General features: G+C 41.4%; 1 protein-coding gene across 4 annotated transcripts in view; it reads right to left on the bottom strand.

Annotated features, from left to right (window-relative positions):
• The window catches only part of PCDH10 (protocadherin 10), a 41,233-nt gene extending 26,563 nt beyond the window's left edge, over positions 1 to 14,670 (bottom strand). For all 4 annotated transcript variants that reach the window (XM_045019802.1, XM_045019801.1, XM_045019803.1 and 1 more), the window contains exons 1-3: positions 11,189 to 14,670; positions 9,360 to 9,418; positions 8,644 to 8,750 (exon numbers count right to left, since the gene is read on the bottom strand). In XM_045019802.1, coding sequence (XP_044875737.1) covers positions 8,644 to 8,750; positions 9,360 to 9,418; positions 11,189 to 13,789 — 2,767 coding nt within the window. In that variant the 5' untranslated portion in view covers positions 13,790 to 14,670. The remainder of the gene's footprint in view (positions 1 to 8,643; positions 8,751 to 9,359; positions 9,419 to 11,188) is intronic.
• Positions 14,671 to 17,804: the final 3,134 nt, after the last annotated feature.

Below are 17,804 nucleotides of genomic sequence, written 5' to 3'. Positions count from 1 at the left end.
AACATGGATTTTACAAAAAGAACAAAATTTCAGTAATAAGAAATCTGAGAATTCGCTTTTGAAAACTCAGTACTAATGACTCCTATAAAGCAATAGTTTGTGTGTATATAAATGTATATAGACAGAGACTATGAATTACTAAAAGCAGTTCTGACAAAACAGGTGAATGTACGTATCAATTGAGTGTGCGAGGAAAATGACATATTAAAACCATCCTTTTATTCTTCAGAGTTAGTTATTATTGCCACCATAGTAGTTCTTACCATCATCAAGCCACTCTAGTGACTGGAGAGAGTCCCATAGTAAATTACTGTAATTAGTGGCATGAAGGTAGCTGTAGTCCAATGTGACATGGCTGCAGATACTATTGACAAATGTGTTAATGCTCACTATATCAGCAAACACTTGTCTTCACCAACTGAAAACTGTTTGCTTACAAATCCTTTAAAGCTATTAAGATTTCAATGACAAGAAATACTTCCATTGACTATCTTCAGACTGGTATTTCAACTGAATATTTCCTGACTCTGATTCCTTAAATCTTTGGCTTAAATTTCTTGAGGGAGGAGTAGTGTCTGAAGTCTTTGGAGTAAAATGGAATAAATACTATTGTCTCAGATTGACATTCAACAGCATAAAGAAAGAGCACAATTGTTGAGAGGTATTTTTTTCCTTTATTTGTAGAGTAAACTGAATGTTTTGGAATATATATGTGTCAAAAATGAACAAGATCAGTTATAAATATTGTATTTACAACCAGTGCATTAGAATTACAAAAAAGTGTCATAACTCACTGAAAGAGAACTAGGAAAAATTCTGAACACCTACAACAAGATTCATGTAATGTAACTTATTCACCAGTCTACACCATAAAGAACTTGAAAAGCTTGATCTTCTGGGTGAGGATTAGTATTTAAAATTCTGCCACAGTTCTGCTTTGCAATTTGATTTATATTAGTAATAGTTATGTGTTATCTCTCACTGTGGAAAACAATTTTTCAGCAAATAAGAATCTCCTTTGAGTTATCAACAAGTGCTTGGGAACTGAGGACATTCATTTAGATAAATGATAAAAAAAGAAGCTTTCATCACAGATTAATCTCACTTTATAATGACTTTTTTATTTTAAATTAAGCTATGTATGTTACTAAGTCCAGCTTCGATTATAACCTTCCATTGATAATTGGTAAGCAGAAGTCTGGAAATAAATTACTGATCAGTGAGCTGTTGAGGAATGCAAACGTGAACTGCAGTTGGAATTAAGGAAACAGACAGGAACAGCATGCAAGACATACAAATTGTTCATGAGGTAGCTGGCTAGTTTAGTTCTTGATATCATAATGGTAGCATCTACTACAAAAAAGGGATGATAAATAAAACAAAGAAAGAAAGGTTTACCCATGTACATTCTACAAAGAGGTGGCCATACACCATCACTACTAACACTAGTATTAGAACAATTCCAATGTTTTTTTTTCTGTGCAGAGTAAGGCATTCTTTCTGTTTTAAGGATTTTTGCAAATCAGAAGGTAGAGGCAACGCTTAATACAAACTGATATACTCTGTTTTCAGATTTCCTAATGTATGTCAAATGTAAATAATATCCATATATTTTGTAGGAAAATTATTACAAATTACATTTCACTAATATTACCTCAGTGACCAAATTAATTCAATGTCTTCTGAAACGGAACGGTGATGGGAAAGGGAAAGAAAAGCTTGAGGATAAACACTGAACTGTTGTTGTTTGTTTTGACAGTGGGAAGAGACAGCTTTAGATATTTATTCAAGGGCAGACCCTTTTTTTTTAACTTCTCCCTAGGTTTATCTTTCTCCTGGAAAATTACCTGCTATATTACCATTTTGGTTTTATATCAGCTTTTAAACCGGAAAATTCTGTCTACGCACCTATTAGTTCTTAGTTTCCTTTGATTTCTGCTTGCCAACAGCAGTGCATTGAACAGTTTTATATAACAGCTTATTATAGGACCTGAAAATGATGTTATAGCCACTACAAATCAATATTTTAATAAATGAAATAATGAAAACAGGGGGCTCTGAAATGTATATTGTATATTCCAAATCTGATTTATCTTGAAGGAAAGGGAAGGTACCAGAAGATGATTTAAGAATAAAGATCTAGCTACTAATATCCATGGCTGTAATAGACAGACAGAATTCAAATGCGTATATAGGTGGGTGGGTGGATGGCTGGGGGAGGAAGTGTCCAGGGATGACTGCTTCCACTTCTCAGTGACTACATTCCCACAGACTTTAACGGGTGCAGAGTCAGGCCCTTAGATATTAATATATTTACAGCACAGTAAATTCAAATTAGCATTCTAGTTTTGAAATCTCATGGGTACCTATACTCAATTTTATTAACTATGATATAATAGCTAGATATTTGTCCTTTTTAATTATGGTATAATGGGATGACATTCTTGCAAAACATTCTAACACTATTCAATGTGCAAAGCAATAGAGAAAGGAAAATGATTGTCTATTTTTCTGTTTTAGAGGAAGGAGGCTATATCACAGAAAGTGAAATAAAGCATCCGTCACAGGACTCCTTCATAAACCAAACACGATATTTGTGATTTATAAGACGCACAAAAAAGTTCAGGCTGTATAACACTTCCATTGTATCTCCTTCATATATCCTGCCAGATGTACAGTCTTTCTGGACTAAACTATCCATCATAATTGTAAATCCACAGTGAAGAAATATTTCATACTATAATTGAATTGAAAAATATAAAGTCTTATGTACCAGATAAACTGAGATTTTAAAGGTGAGAATAAATTCAATATCTGCATCAAAAGAATATAAATATCTGGCACAGAGTTCTCAAATAACAATATGCGATAAACATTGCAATTTAATATATGCATGAAAAAAAAGACCAGGAGATCATTCCTTACCCTGTAATCCAGTTATTCGATAGGTCACTGGACAGTGAACAATTTCACATGCCACATGGCCTGACATATTTAGGATGGCCAACAGAGATAGGGATTGAGGGCAGAATTTTAACGCTAACTCTCATTCCTGAATTTGGTTGGTTTGGACAGATTCTTAATTGATTCTCTAAATTATCCCTTTTATCCCAATTTTAAAAAGACAAAACCAAAAATGTCTATGAATATGTATGTTAGTTAGCATGAAAGACTCTCTTTAGATCAAAGAGATATTTAGGCAATTTTTGAGATTCATTTTTTAAATAACTTATTTTAAAAAATGTAATTAAAGAGAAATGATCCACATGCCAAACCTTAAGAGTAATGAATGAATATATTCAAACATATTATTGATGTTAATTATGTAATACAAATAGCAAATACTAATAAAGTGTTAATAAAGCAACTGTTCTTTTTTCGGGGTATGTTATGTTTTACGGCATAATTTTTTATTAATAATGAAAGCATGTTAGTAATTTCTTTTGTTATGAAGATAGCCTTCACAAGGCAACTGATATACTGTCCCGCATAAAACTGTCTCCATCTTCACAACAGCATGAATAAAGATTTAAACATCCCCAAGATTCAGTTCTTCCAAATAATAACTTCAAAGCCTAATCTGGATCACTGAGATGCAAACATCATTAAGAATTCAAGAATCCTGCAAACCCCCCCCCCCCCCCCCCAAAATCGGCTAGAGTCAAAAGCACTTTTCTACACCACTTTATGTTCACTGCCATGGTTTTTTTTCCCAAATGATCTTCAGAACAGTATTTAATTGTTCTATTGGAAAGGAATAGTGATTTTTTTCTGTCCTTTCACTGTTGGAATTTCTTCTCTTTATTTCTCAATCTGTTTTCCCCGTACCAGTTACAATATGGTGCTGTTCCTGCATCCCACAGGATAGACACATTGGCTCGTGCTAAAGCTGTTGCACAAATCACTTGATATGAGGGTGTGGAATGGCACAATTGGCACTTTAACTCCTAGAAACTCAACAGATGTCTTTGTAAAATGTTCAGTCTCTTACAGATATAGACCTGGTCTACACTACAGAGTTAGGTCAATGGAAGGCAGCTTACGTTGACCTAACTCTGTAAGTGAGTACACTAAAATGTAACTCTCACCAATGTAACTTGCCCACTACACTGGCTTAATCATTCCATCTCCAGGAGAGGCATCATGCTTAAGTCAATGTAGTTAGGTTAACACAGTGTCAGTATAGATACTGTGTTGTTTATATTGACTATTGCTGCTTTTCAGAAACAATCCCACAATGCCCAACACTGGCAGTTAAATCAGTGCACACACTCCTGGGGAGGATGCACACCACTGACATAAGGAGCGTAGTGTGGATGTGTAAAATTATTGAGGTGGCTGTATGTTGATGTAACTTAGGTTGACTTAATTTTGTAGTGTACACTTGCCCATAGTGAGAGGAAGACTAATTTTAGATCTTAGCCTTGTGATCTCTGATATTACATGTTTGAATAGTTTGCAGAATAGGCAGATGTACCTAATGGAACAACGTGGGTGTATTGTTGTATTACAATGTTTCATATACATGCAAATATATCTGCCTAATTATGCTACAAAACTAATTCCATAAAATGTGTAATGTAAAACTAATGATGTACTGAATTCAGCAGATCCCAAAAAATCTAGTGTTTAAAAGCCATTATCATCAGATGGTTACTTGGTGACCAGCTAAATGAAATGAACTGGCAGCATCGCAACAAGTCCTTGTGGCCAGGTGTCTACATTATAAAACTTAAAAGCACATAGAATGAAATTAATTTGTTCTCCACACCTAATTATTTTCTTGGCCTCTCTTTTGAGATTGCCAACATAAATGCCATTTACTGCTCTGTATATATATATATATATAGAAATATATATATATATATATATATATACAGCGCAGTAAATGGCATTTATGTATATATATTTATGTGTATATATATACAGAGCAGTAAATGGCATTTATGTTGGCAATCTCAAAAGAGAGGCCAAGAAAATAATTAGGTGTGGAGAACAAATTAATTTCATTCTTTAAAGAGATTTCTCTAGAATATGATTGATGCACATTTAGGGGTGATGTGGGGAAGCTAGAACTGTCATTGATCTAGCTGTATCTGTTCTACAGATAAATAAGGACTTTTCTCTCCAAGACTCTAAGTCAGAGAGAAAGGATGTCCAATAGTTAGGGTACTAGCCTGGGTCTCGGGAGAACCTGTTCCTTGTTCTGCCACAAACTACCTGTATGATCTTGGGAAAGTCACTTATAGCAGGATTTTCAAAAGCATCTAGGAACCTAACTCCCACTGATTTTAATGGGAGTGCCTGAATTCCCCAACTGTGAAGTGGCACTAATAGTACTTCGTATCTCACAGGGGTCTTGGGAAGATAAATACATTGAAGATTGTGAGGTATTCAGATGCTACAGTACTGGGGGCCGTATAAGTATCTAAGATAGACAGACAGACAGAATCAAGCACCTTTCACATGCAGTAAATTCAATCAATATTAAGAAAATATTTTTTTTAAATGAGTCAAATTCTTGGTTCAGTCACTGGAGCTGCAGTTTACACCAACAGAGGGTCTGGCCTATAATATTTCAAAGGATTGTAACATCTTACTTCAATATATACCTCCTAAGCAGTTGTGCATGGTGGAACTATCACACAGTGAAAGACTCATATTATGCATATGTATATGTGCCATGGTTCACAATTATTAAACCACTACCTCTTCCACAGTCACTTTGACCAGGCACTGGACTACTATAGGACAACTGGTAACAGTAGGAACAATAAAATGAAGTGCAAAATGCCTTTCCAAGCAAAGCCAGCTTCAGTGTGAAAATGACTAAGAGTGTATTTAATTTTGCTGTAGGAACCATTTATCAAGTATTTCTGGACATAAATATGATGCTATTCTCTGGCGGGTACTATCTTAAGAAGAGAGACAGATGATAAAATGATGATGAGGAAGAAAAAACACAAAATATAAAGAAAGGCGAAAGAGAAGAAAGCAAAAGGAAACAAATATAGAGCTAGAGGAAGAAAAAAGACAAATGCAAAGGAAGGATGGTAGATAATAGCATATAAGCAGAAAGGCTGAAAAGAAGCAGCATAAGGGGATAAGAGAGCACAGTTGGGCCGCACGTATATAATTTTTCACTGAGATGATGTTGCTCATCATTATGTTTTTGTTTTTGCTAGCCTTGCTGTGGACCAATGTCTTTTCTCTGCTAATTTGGAAAGAATTGAAAATCGAAGAGCTACATTTAAAATTAACTAAGAAGCAATGTCCTCAGACATCATATTCCCTCAAATCATTGAAATTCAAACAAGATTTACTCCCATCCTTTCATATAATTTATTAAGAAGTACTGAAAGTGTATGAGTAAAAGTTTAATACTAAATTCATTCTCTGTATCAACACTGGTGCCGATGTCTGTGTAACAACAGCAAGATTCAGCCCAGGATTTATATTAGACTTTACTATATGCATCCAATAGATCCAAAATACCCTCTAGAAATTTCCAGTAAACCTTATAAATACATATTTACAACCTGCTTTGTAAAAATCTTTATGCAAAATAATTACCCTAAATGCACTCTAGTAGTTCATCAAAACTGGATGTTGAATTTTGTATGTTTGTGTTTTCAGTTCGTTATATTAATTCTGATTAGACAGAAAGTTTATTGTCAAATTTCATTTGTTCATGTCAAATCTGTTTTAATTGCGTGAGCCCATAAATCATATTAAACCATTAAATGTCTTTAAAAGAGCAAAATAGATTTTTTTTTCTTCATTGTAAAACAAAAACAACAAAAAGAATTGTCTCAGTCTGAAAACTGGTGCCAAGTTTGAGAATGGCTTCAATATTCATGTTTGAATTATACTACTTTAAAAAAGAGGAGGTGGTGGGGGTAGCAGAAACATAACTATAGTAACAGCACTGGATGATTCCAAAATAAAATAGCTTTTGGCTGATGTGCAACTATGTGATTATATTCCCACCATCAGTCTTTCAAATCCAGCCCCTTATGCAGCTGTTTATTCTTTTCTCTCCTGTTTGGTTATTATGGTTCATTATGCTGAGGGACTAAACTGATTGAAATGTTCATTGAGATGAGTGCTGCAGTAAAACATGTAAAAAAAAAGAAAGAAATGCAGTTAAGTTAAAAAAACAGAGGGAGAGGGGCAGGAGGAGTGGGAACTTTTTATAACTCTCTAGCACTGATTGCTGCTGCATCAGAAACTGTGTGAAAGAATGGGTGGGGGAAGGCTAAATGCACTGCTTTTTAAGACAACAATAAATCATACGCCATATATAGGCCAAAAATGAAAGGGGGCTCTGTGTTCAGATGTAAACTTCTGGCAAGACCTGGTTTGTTGTCAGGTTCCCAGACACAAAATAGACACTCTGTTCAACTAGCGGGAAGCCCAGCAAGGAGCAGGGAGCTCCGGAGACTCTTGGCTCTTCTCGAGTCTCATTAGGTCTGCATATTAATGACTTGCAGCAATATAAAGGGGCCCTTGAGTGTCCTGTTTTCCCCTGATGCCTGGGTTTCCCATGGCAAAGGAGACAGTGGCAAGAGCATGAGAAGACACAGCATGTTAGCAGAGCAGGGGACTGTAGCAGCCACAATTCCTGGGCAAGATGTGGAAACGACCAGCATTTCTCTTTGATGCTTCTGGGAATGCTGGTCTGAGATCAGTGAGATGGGGATAAGAGGAGGGAAGTGAGGGAGTGTGGAATCACCTTTCATAGAACACTTTCAGCAAATGCCTGGGCAGAAGAAGGAGAAATAAGTTATAACTGATCTGAGGTTCCCACACCACTGGTCATTGTGTTCACCTGAATTATTAGCTGAGTGTAGTGTCTGTGTGTGTGTATGTGTGTTTGTTACAGACAAATACACAGAGCCTATCTTTCAAAAAGAATTTACACTAATATGAGAGCAAAGAGAGAACAACATACATGCAGAAATAATTCCACTGTTTAAACACATCTATCTGCCTTAAATCATGATATGATAGTATTTTTAAACATTTTTTCTTTTATTAAGACTGAAGGGATGACCATAGTATACCTTACACTCATTAACAAGGACATCACTATATTATATAGTCACTTTATTTGAATTACAAATCAAGCCTCAGAAAGTCTGAAAGTATAACTCATTACATATTCGAAGCACTCTAAATGTCTCCACCAATCCCAGCAAAAATCCTCACAATCTGGCTGTCATTCAATCAGAAAGTTCAGTCTTTCCCTTGGGAACTCCCACTATGCTTCACACTACCATGCCAGCTAAAGTCACACTACTAACCAAAGTTGCCTAATGCTCTGAAATCCCTCAAATCGGCTGCTGAAAAATCTGTGGTCTGCTACAAAGATATACCAACAGCTTTGCTTTAATGTGCAGGAAGAACCATGGATACAGAACAACATGCAGAAAACAGCTATACTTCTCAAAAGGTAGTCAGGGTTGAGAAACAATCTCTTGACTATCTCAGTATACCATCAAGTTGACCGTAAATTCATCCATCCATAATATACATATGCTGTACCTATAAACACTCATGTTATATTATTTATAACCACATAATTGCCTTTTCTGGCTCTTATCAAAAGATCAAATATTTAGATTCCCTTATCGGACTTACCAGAGGATTGACCTCGATTAGTGGCATCATGATCACTGTCTCCTTGCTCGCTGTCTCCATGACCACTGTCCTTAGAGCTTACTATGTCTGCTTCCTGGAATGCAGAACTAGAAACATCAAAAATCTTATTAGAATAAACATGAAGAGAGACTCATAAAACATTCTTCTGCCATCACATGGCCACACATGGTGCTGCATTCATCCAGGCCTCCTCTCTGCAACACTATTTCTGCAGAACCAATCAGTCCATCATACACAAAACATGTATTTTCAGGAATTATTAATCCAACTGAAATAGACAGTAGCCATTATTACACTGCCTGGGTTGCATGTAGTTGTTATAAATAATTGGTAGCATTTGCTTAAGCTGGAAGGCTAAATTTACACTCAGATAAATCAATATTATCTGTCAGAATCTACAGATGGACTCATAAGTATTTAAAGCACATTTTAGACGAGTACAGAATTAGAATTTGCTCTCTTTTCAGATGACTTAAAACAGATTCACAAAAGCCATAATTCAGAGATGTTTACATGGCACTGCTTATTTTATTTAATGGTAGGTGTAAATAAATTCATAATTTTAAATACATTTTGGTTGCTTAGATATTATTTTACATCTGAAATAAATGCATTTCTGCATCCCCACTCACACGTGCTAAAATACATCTTGGATATATTCCTACATTAAGAAAACAAGAATAAGGAGTTCATACCTGTTTACCCGTCGGGGTCTATCAACTAGATAACTGAGCTCTGCACGCTGATGTTTTGTCTAGAAAAAATAATTGGAACTTATTTTCACTCAATATTTTTACAACCAACAACATCAGAAGGCACACACGTACAGCCAGGAACACTCATCACAAAGGTACAGCTATAGGTAGGCCATAAATAATTCTTTCCTTACATTTAAGGGGCCAAACCCCGGTGGCCTTACTCATGCAAGTGGCATTATAGATCAATAAACAAGGGGTTTCCTCAGTTATTTAAGGCCAACTTCTGATCCCCTTAATCATGATGAATAGTATCTTATGCCACAATTGTAAGTTAATTACACTGAAATCAATGGGGCTACCTGTGGTGTAAAGTACCACACATTGTGGGTCAGGGGGTCTCAATCTGCCCCTGAGTGTATCTCCTGTATGAGAAAAAGGGAGAGTAATCATCAGACAGATAGACTCCTGAAAAGAAAATATGGGATATCCTGTTGCCCTCAAAAGGCACCAGAAGCTACATGTCTTTACAAACATCTGATGTAGGGTCTACACTAAAGGCTAACATTTAAAATCTTGCTGAAAGATTTTTAAACAATTTTAAACAAAATATAACTCAATATCTTAACTGGCCTTGAAGTACTCAGCAAATCAGTATTAAGGAACACTGCAGTTTCTTTCAGTGGTACATCATCATAATGTACTGATCCACACATTAGTTAAAATACAACAGACAAAATGATTAATTGGAGAATGTTAAGTCTTGATATATGCTTTCATAGAAATTCTTTACGCAATAGATAGTACAATATAGACAACATGTTTAATGGGTGAGAAAGAACGTTAAGCCTTGATGTATGCTTTCATGGAAATTCTTTGTGATGTTTTATTTCCAAGTTCTCCTTCAGTATAGAAAAGAACTGTTAAGGCAGAGTCAAAAAAGTCAATTAATGAACACTAATTTTCACATTAATTAAAGCTCCTGCATACTATAAAGATGTTCACAAACTCCAGAGGGGTTTCCCACAGCATTAATTGTACATGTAAAGATTTCTAAAAACAAATATATATGCTTTACTTTTTTGTATTAGGAAAACTCTGAATTCATTCTGCAGGTAATTTCATGAATGCCAATTGCAGTGATTTTGCCAGGAGCAATGTCCAGAAAACAGCACACAGTTAAATATAAGATTAGAAACTAGTATATCATCATGTTATTTTAATGCAGAAACGCTAGCAAGCTTCATTCATATTCACATGGTGTGGGAGTTTGGATGCAACAGTTTCTGAAATGCTGTCCAGTGCACAACTGATGCTTCAAATGAAAAGAAGCAACAGACTCACTTTAACGTACATCACAGCTAAAACTATTATGCAGTGTCAGTCAGGCTCTCTTGTTGACAGGTGATTAAAACCATGCAAATATTTATGATCAAAGAAGCATGACGATAAGAGGCTATTATGAAGGAGGGGCAAAGAAAAGCGAAATTCTTCACCGGGAAAGGAAGGGCAGCAGCTTCAAGAGACTAATTGAAAGCAAAGATGGGGTTGGGAAAAGACTGCAGTGCAGCTTGACAGTAACACTGACAAGTCAAGAGAGAATCAGAAGTGGCTGAGACCTGCAAGCCCTAGGGAGAGTGAGAATCAGGGGCATCAGAGTACCTAAGAAACCAAAAGCAAGCTCATTTTTCATTGTCAAAACCGTAAAACAATAACAAACAAGCAAAGCAGCACAGGGAGGCATGCACATATAATGAACGTGCACAGCTGAGGGAAGCTTGCTAGATACGGAGGGGTTGGAGAGTATTACAATTTCCTTTCAACCTTACCTCGTTGGACAATATGCTGCCATTGGAGATGATGTCTGGCTGCTGGTCCGTGTAACCTGTCACTATGGCCCCGCAGGGGTTGTGCTCAGTGTCAGTGCTCCGGGATGGGCTGCAGGGCTTGAGGAACATCAGGTCGGTCTTGGCTGACTCCGGAGTGAGGCAGACCTGGTAGCAATAGTTCTGGTTGTGATGGTGGGATCCGAAGCTGCCCGATTCCTCCACGGGGACCTGGGCCGGGTTACTGGGTACGTTGGAGCTCTGCACCAGCATGATGTCTGACTTGCTCAGCTTCTTCTTGCGGGCCCGGGCTTGGCGGCTGCAGCAGGGGCAGCAGCAGCAGCAGCCCAGGCAGCAGTCGCTGGCCAGGCAGGTGTAGATGTTGAGCTTCTTCTCCTTCTGGCAGCGCACGGCCAGCACGATCATGGCCAGCAGGAAAATGAACGACACGGAGCCCAGGGCGATGATTAGGATGAGGGTCAGGTCCAGCGAGGTCTCGCCCCCGGAGCGGCTGGGGCGATGCTCCCCTCCCGCCCCTCCCCCGCCGCCGCCGCCGCCGCCCCCCGCGCCCAGGCCGCCGCCTCCCTGGCGCTCCACCGCGCTGTCCACCAGCACCACCTGGATGGCGGCGGTGGAGGAGAGCGGCGGCTGCCCGTGGTCCCGCACCTCGATCACCAGCTCGAAGGGCCGCTGGGGGTCGCGCTTGGCCGGCACCTTGCGCGCGGTGCGCAGCTCCCCGGTGCGCCAGTCCATGCGGAAGAGGCTGGCCTCGTTGCCCCGCGCGATGCTGTAGGTGAGGCGCGCGTTCTCCCCGTCGTCCGCGTCCACCGCCGCCACCCGGCTCACCAGGTAGCCGGGCTCGGCGCTGCGCGGCAGCACCTCCCGGGCCGGGGTGCCGTTGCGGCCGGGCAGGGGGCTGACGATGGCGGGCGCGTTGTCGTTCTGGTCCACCACGATGATGCTGACGGTGGCGTTGCCGGCCAGGGGCTGGGGCTCCTCGCCCGCGTCGCGCGCCTCCACCTGGAAGCTGAACTCCTTGAGCTGCTCGTAGTCGAAGGAGCGCAGGGCGTAGAGGAAGCCGTTCTCGGCGTTGATGGAGACGTAGGTGAAGACGGACATGCCCTGGATCTGGCTCTCCAGGATGGAGTAGGCGAGCTGGGCGTTGGCGCCCTGGTCCCGGTCGGTGGCGCTCACGGCGTAGATGTAGGCGCCCGGCACGTTGTTCTCGCTCACATAGACCTGGTAGAGGGGCTGGCTGAAGCGCGGCGCGTTGTCGTTCACGTCGCTCACCCGCACCTGGATGGACTTGCTGGTGCTCAGCGCCGGCTCGCCCAGGTCCCGCGCCACCACCGTGAGGGTGTAGGCGTCGCCGCCCGGCTGCTCGCGGTCCAGCGGCCCCTCGGTGACGATGGTGTAGTAGTTCTTGAAGGAGCTCTTGAGGCGGAAGGGCGCGTCGCCCTGCAGCAGCTCGCACTGCACCTGCCCGTTCTCCTCCGAGTCCCGGTCCGAGACGCTGAACAGCGCCACCACCGTGCCCGGCGAGGCCGCCTCGCTCACCGCCTCCTTGACGGTGGAGAAGCTGATCTCGGGCGGGTTGTCGTTGGCGTCCAGCACCCGCACCAGCACCTTGCAGTGGGCGGGCACGGCGTTGGGGCCCAGGTCCTTGGCTTGCACGTACACCTGGTACACGCTGCTCTCCTCGTAGTCCAGCTCGCCGCTCACCTCCAGCCGCCCGGTGCGCGGCGAGATGCCGAAGAGCTCCCGGGCCCGCGCCGAGATGTGGCTGCTGAAGGAGTAGATGACCTCGCCGTTCTGGCCCTCGTCCGGGTCGCTGGCGTTGAGCTGCAGCACCAGGGTGCCCGGCGGCGAGTTCTCCGGCAGGGACACGGTGTAGACGGGCTGCTCGAAGGCGGGCACGTTGTCATTAGAGTCCAGCACCCTGATGGTGAGCAGGGCGGTGCCGGTGCGCTGCTGGGGTTGGCCCCCGTCCACCGCGGTCAGCACGTAGCGGTGCACCGCCTGCTGCTCGCGGTCCAGGGGCTTGTCCAGCACCAGCTCGGCGAAGCGGTTGCCGTCGCCCTGGGTCTGCACGTCCAGCGAGAAGTAGCTGTTGGGGGTGATCTCGTAGGTGCGCAGCGAGTTGGTGCCCACGTCCGGGTCGAAGGCGCTCTCCAGTGGGAAGCGGGTGCCCGGCGTGGCGCTCTCGGAGATCTCCACGGTCAGGTCGGGCTCCGGGAAGGAGGGCGGATTGTCGTTGATGTCCAGCACCTCGATCTCCACCCGGAACAGCTCGAGGGGGTTCTCCAAAAAGACCTCCAGGTGCAGCTGGCAGGAAGGGGGGTTCTGCTTGCAGATCTGCTCCCGGTCGATCTTCTCGTTCACGTACAGCACCCCAGTCTCCAGGTTGAGCTCTAGGTAAGGGCTCCGAGAGTTGGGTACCGTTTGGAAGCGGCGAGCCGAAAGTTTTGTAATGTCCAAGCCCAGGTCCTCGGCGATATTCCCCACGAACGTGCCATGCTCCTGCTCCTCTTGCACCGTGTAGTGAAGCTGAGAAACGGCTCCCTCCACCATCCAGAGCAAGGCAAGGAGGAATAGCACAATCATCTCCAAATGTGGAAAGAGATCCCCCCCAATACCACTTCCTCCTTTAGAAACCACCACCTCCTCCTCTCAAAATACTGAGGGCAGTGTGCGTGCGTGGAGGGAGGGGGATCTGAGTGGGATTTAGATCTAGGGTTTGTTTAATTATTATTCCTTCTGCTTCATATTAGTATTTTTTTCTCCCCCATTTCCCTCCTTTTATGATTATTTCACACGCTGATCAAACGAAGAAGATAGGTGTCCCCACCTCATCTGTGATCTTCGAAATAAATGACCAACTAATAATACCTAGAGCTGTATGGAGATAGATATACACACAGTATACACAGTAGCCCGCTCTTATTTATTCCGAGTCTTGGCACTGCACCGCTGCAGCGGCAGTGGAGGCAGCAGCAGCAAATCCCAAGGAGGAAATTTTTATATTTCAAGATTGTCCTCGGTTTGCCTTCCTGATGGGAGCAGGAGGGATAGATGCTGCTGGCGGAACCGCTGCACATGCCCTCTTTAGTTGCAAAAAAGCAGGAAAAAAATGAAAAATATATATATATAACCAGCAAAAGGATCTGATATCAAAAAGGCAGAGAGCAGATTTGCCGCCCAAAACTTTCATTCCCTGAATTTCTCTGGGATTTTCTCCTTTATTATAATAATAATTATTGTTATTTTATATTTTCTTTCCTTTATTTATATTCTCTTCTTTTATTGCCATTGTTACGAGGATGACAATCATTTTGCTCGTTATTGATGTGCTGATCAGTCTTTCTTCTCTTGATGCTTTTTCTTCTCACCCTCTCTCACTCTGCCGCTGTCTCTCTCGCTGCAGCTCTCCTCCTGTCCCGGCTCCAGCTCCTGTGATCTCTACTGGCAGTTTCTGAGCTCCGAGCGCTCGGCTTTTCTGTTTTTGCGCAGCGCCCTGCTCCTGCCAACCAATGAATGTGTAGCAACACCCACAGGGTCGACAGCTCATTGGGTCCAGGGCACGTCAAGCAGGCTGCATCACAGGGGAGAGAGAGGGGGGAGAATCCAGCGCTCTAGTTGGTCTGTGTGCAAGCCACAGAGAGACAGAGAGAGAGAATAACCCTGCAGCTCCCGAAGCGCTTACTGGGGAATCTCTGCCTCGGAAAGTTACTATTCCCCTGCTGCAGTTACTGAATAGGGAGATCACCTATCGTCATCAATGCAAACCAAGACGACAATAATAACCAGTTTTCCCCGTGGAGGAGGAATTTCCATCAGCTACTAACTTTTTTTTTTCCTATTTGGCCAGCTCTATATCTGGTTCAATGGTAAAACAAACATTTTTAAAAAATAAACAAGGGAAACTTGTGTCTTGTTTTACTCTGGGCTGCCTTAAATAATTAGTTCAGTTGACAAATGAGAGAGTGCAAGTTTCCATCACACGCCTACACTTTTTCCTATTTCACCTAATTAACAACGTCATGCATTTGGGCCAAATCCTGGCCTGATTTACACCCTCTGCAGCTTCACTGTCTGAAGTGAAAGAGATGGTACATGATGTAAATCAAAGCAGAATATGATCATTTGTGTGATGGAATGGAATAAATGTCAACAATGCTTGATCTGAAATTAGTTTGTGCGTGAGGAGAAGCGGGTTAGATGGGAAGAGTCAATAGAAGTTTGCTGATGAAAAATATTATTTACTAAAATGTTCTGGATACAAAGGACCATTCTTTTATCGGTGTTTACTTTGTTTCAACTTTCCTGACATGGAAAGCACTTTGATAAATGTTATTTAGTAGCTGTTTCACTATTGCAACTGTACACAATATCAATTTTTGTATTCTTTGCTGAAATACTATTTTGCAACTTAAACTAGTACCCTTCAGGAACACACATTGTATAGTCCTACGCCTTGTATAACACCAGCACACGAGATGCCTTCTCTCTCTCCCCCTGCCACCCCAGTAGTGGAAGGACAATAGACGTGGAAGACGGTGATAAGTAGGGTCAATGACAATTTTTGCATTGATGTAAATAGGTTTTGCATTTAAAGTCCATAGGTAACACGCATTTTGGAGATATGTATGTATGTGTCTACATTAAATGTAAACCATCTAGTTAAGATTTATAGATTAATTTTGATACAAGTGTTCATAAATCTAAACTGGGGGTGATTTATTAAATTGAAGTTCCATTTATATAACTTTCTAAACCTGGTACAATTAGGATGAAATGTTCATAAATTTCACTTTTTGCTAAATGCTATTTGGTTGTTGTTTATAAGGAACACCAAATATTAGGCAGAAAGAGAGACTTCTTGTAAGATCAGTGATTCGTGATCACATCTTTGATCATAACTAGTAAAACAGTAGAAGGATGGCTTCCTTTGATACATTTCAACAAGCTCTCTGTTCAGATGCATTTTTCTATTGTGGAAATAGAGGAAATTACATTTCGATACAGGTTCATTTATAAAAATCCTCTATGTATTTATAAATGTTTGTATTTATCTTTCTATCTGTTCATTCATTGCTGTCTAGTCTGCTCCTGCTCCTCCCTTCGCTTCTTTCATGTGAATGGGTCCTATCTTTGAGCAGTTAAAGCTGGGTTACCAGAAAAAAATGGCTAATCCTTTTCCAGCTGCAGTAAATTTACAACCCGGCAAAGCCAAGCTAAAGCCGCTGCAGCTAAAATGATTTCAGCGTGATGTCTGGGGCTGAGAATGGAGAGACAGTTTATAAAAGGACCTGTGGATCAATGAAAAGGAGATTATGGCGTATCTGAATATGAATACAGCCATCGGATCAATATATCATCCTTGTCTGTCCCCCCACCCCCTTTCCTTCCTTCCGTTTTTACTCCTAGAATCCGAAAGGAAGGACACGTAACTTGAAGGGGCTTTAGCTGACTCCTCGAAATTTTGGTGCATTAAAAAAAAGTGTCTCTGGTTTTTGTATGCATTTATCTAAAATAAAGCCTCTTGAATGACAATGCAGATTGTTAAATCTCTGTTTCAGACAATCTGGGGATGGAAGTTAAATTTCACGCAAGCGCCGGCAACTCATTGAGACCTGGAAATCTTAAAGAGAGAGGGATACACAATAGATGGACGGATCTGGTTGTAAATAATCACTGCATCAACTATAACACTTAAGTTTTATACAGATGTAGTAGCTGAAGGGATGAGTGGATTTGCTTTGCAATTGTAGGTAGCAGGCTCCTCCTAGCGGTTAAAGTTGCACACTGCAGGCAAGATGTGATTTCTTTAGAGGCATTTCTGTGCCGGACGCTGGCTTCATTCCTCCTCTCCTCCCGGATTTCCCCAGTGTCTCCAAAGGATGAAACTGTGATGTAAGATGCTTTTATTTATTTATCTCAATAGCTGTTTATATTCAGTACATCAGTTACTCAATTGTTGGTTATTCATATGCTTCTTTTTGTATTCGCTTGCAGGAGCAGTAATCCAAAATATTCAAAGCTCTGCATGCCAGCTGCAGTTAGGGAATTTTAATGGATTTTTTATCTAGCCACCATCCAGATGTTGACCCAAGCATACTCCATCTCGCATGAAATTCCCTTTCCACCCGCCCTGAACTGGGATCTTATTTTGCATTCCTTTGCATTTATCACCAACTTTAAGGTTTAATGTATTCGCTTCGCTTTGCTCTGTTGATTTTCCTTCACAGGCAGCGTCCACAGCTCTTAGTTTACAGGGATTACATAAACAAATGGCTTTGTTGTTGTAATAACGGCTGCTTTGAAGTGCAATATAACAAACACAGTGCTGCGTCTCCACGGGAGCAGTAATTACAGCAGAGCAGCAACCTAGAGAGAGGGTGAACCATTAAAGTTACCCATCAGTGCTCACAGGGCGGGAAGTCGACCCTACACTAACAATTCTCTCCCCCACCTCTTATTCCGTTGCAAACGAAAGTTTTAGGAGCACAGTTTGGCTCTTGGATTTAGTTGGTTTTTCTATAATAAAATGATTTAATGACTGAGGCTGTTTATTTTGGAGTTGGATCATTTGTTTATTTTTCTTCCCCTTTGTTTATTT

Source organism: Mauremys mutica, chromosome 5 (assembly GCF_020497125.1).
Source record: "Mauremys mutica isolate MM-2020 ecotype Southern chromosome 5, ASM2049712v1, whole genome shotgun sequence".
Classification (NCBI taxonomy): Eukaryota; Metazoa; Chordata; order Testudines; family Geoemydidae; genus Mauremys; species Mauremys mutica.
Note: the sequence above shows the minus strand (reverse complement) of the source record. Positions and strands in the feature narration are given on the sequence as shown.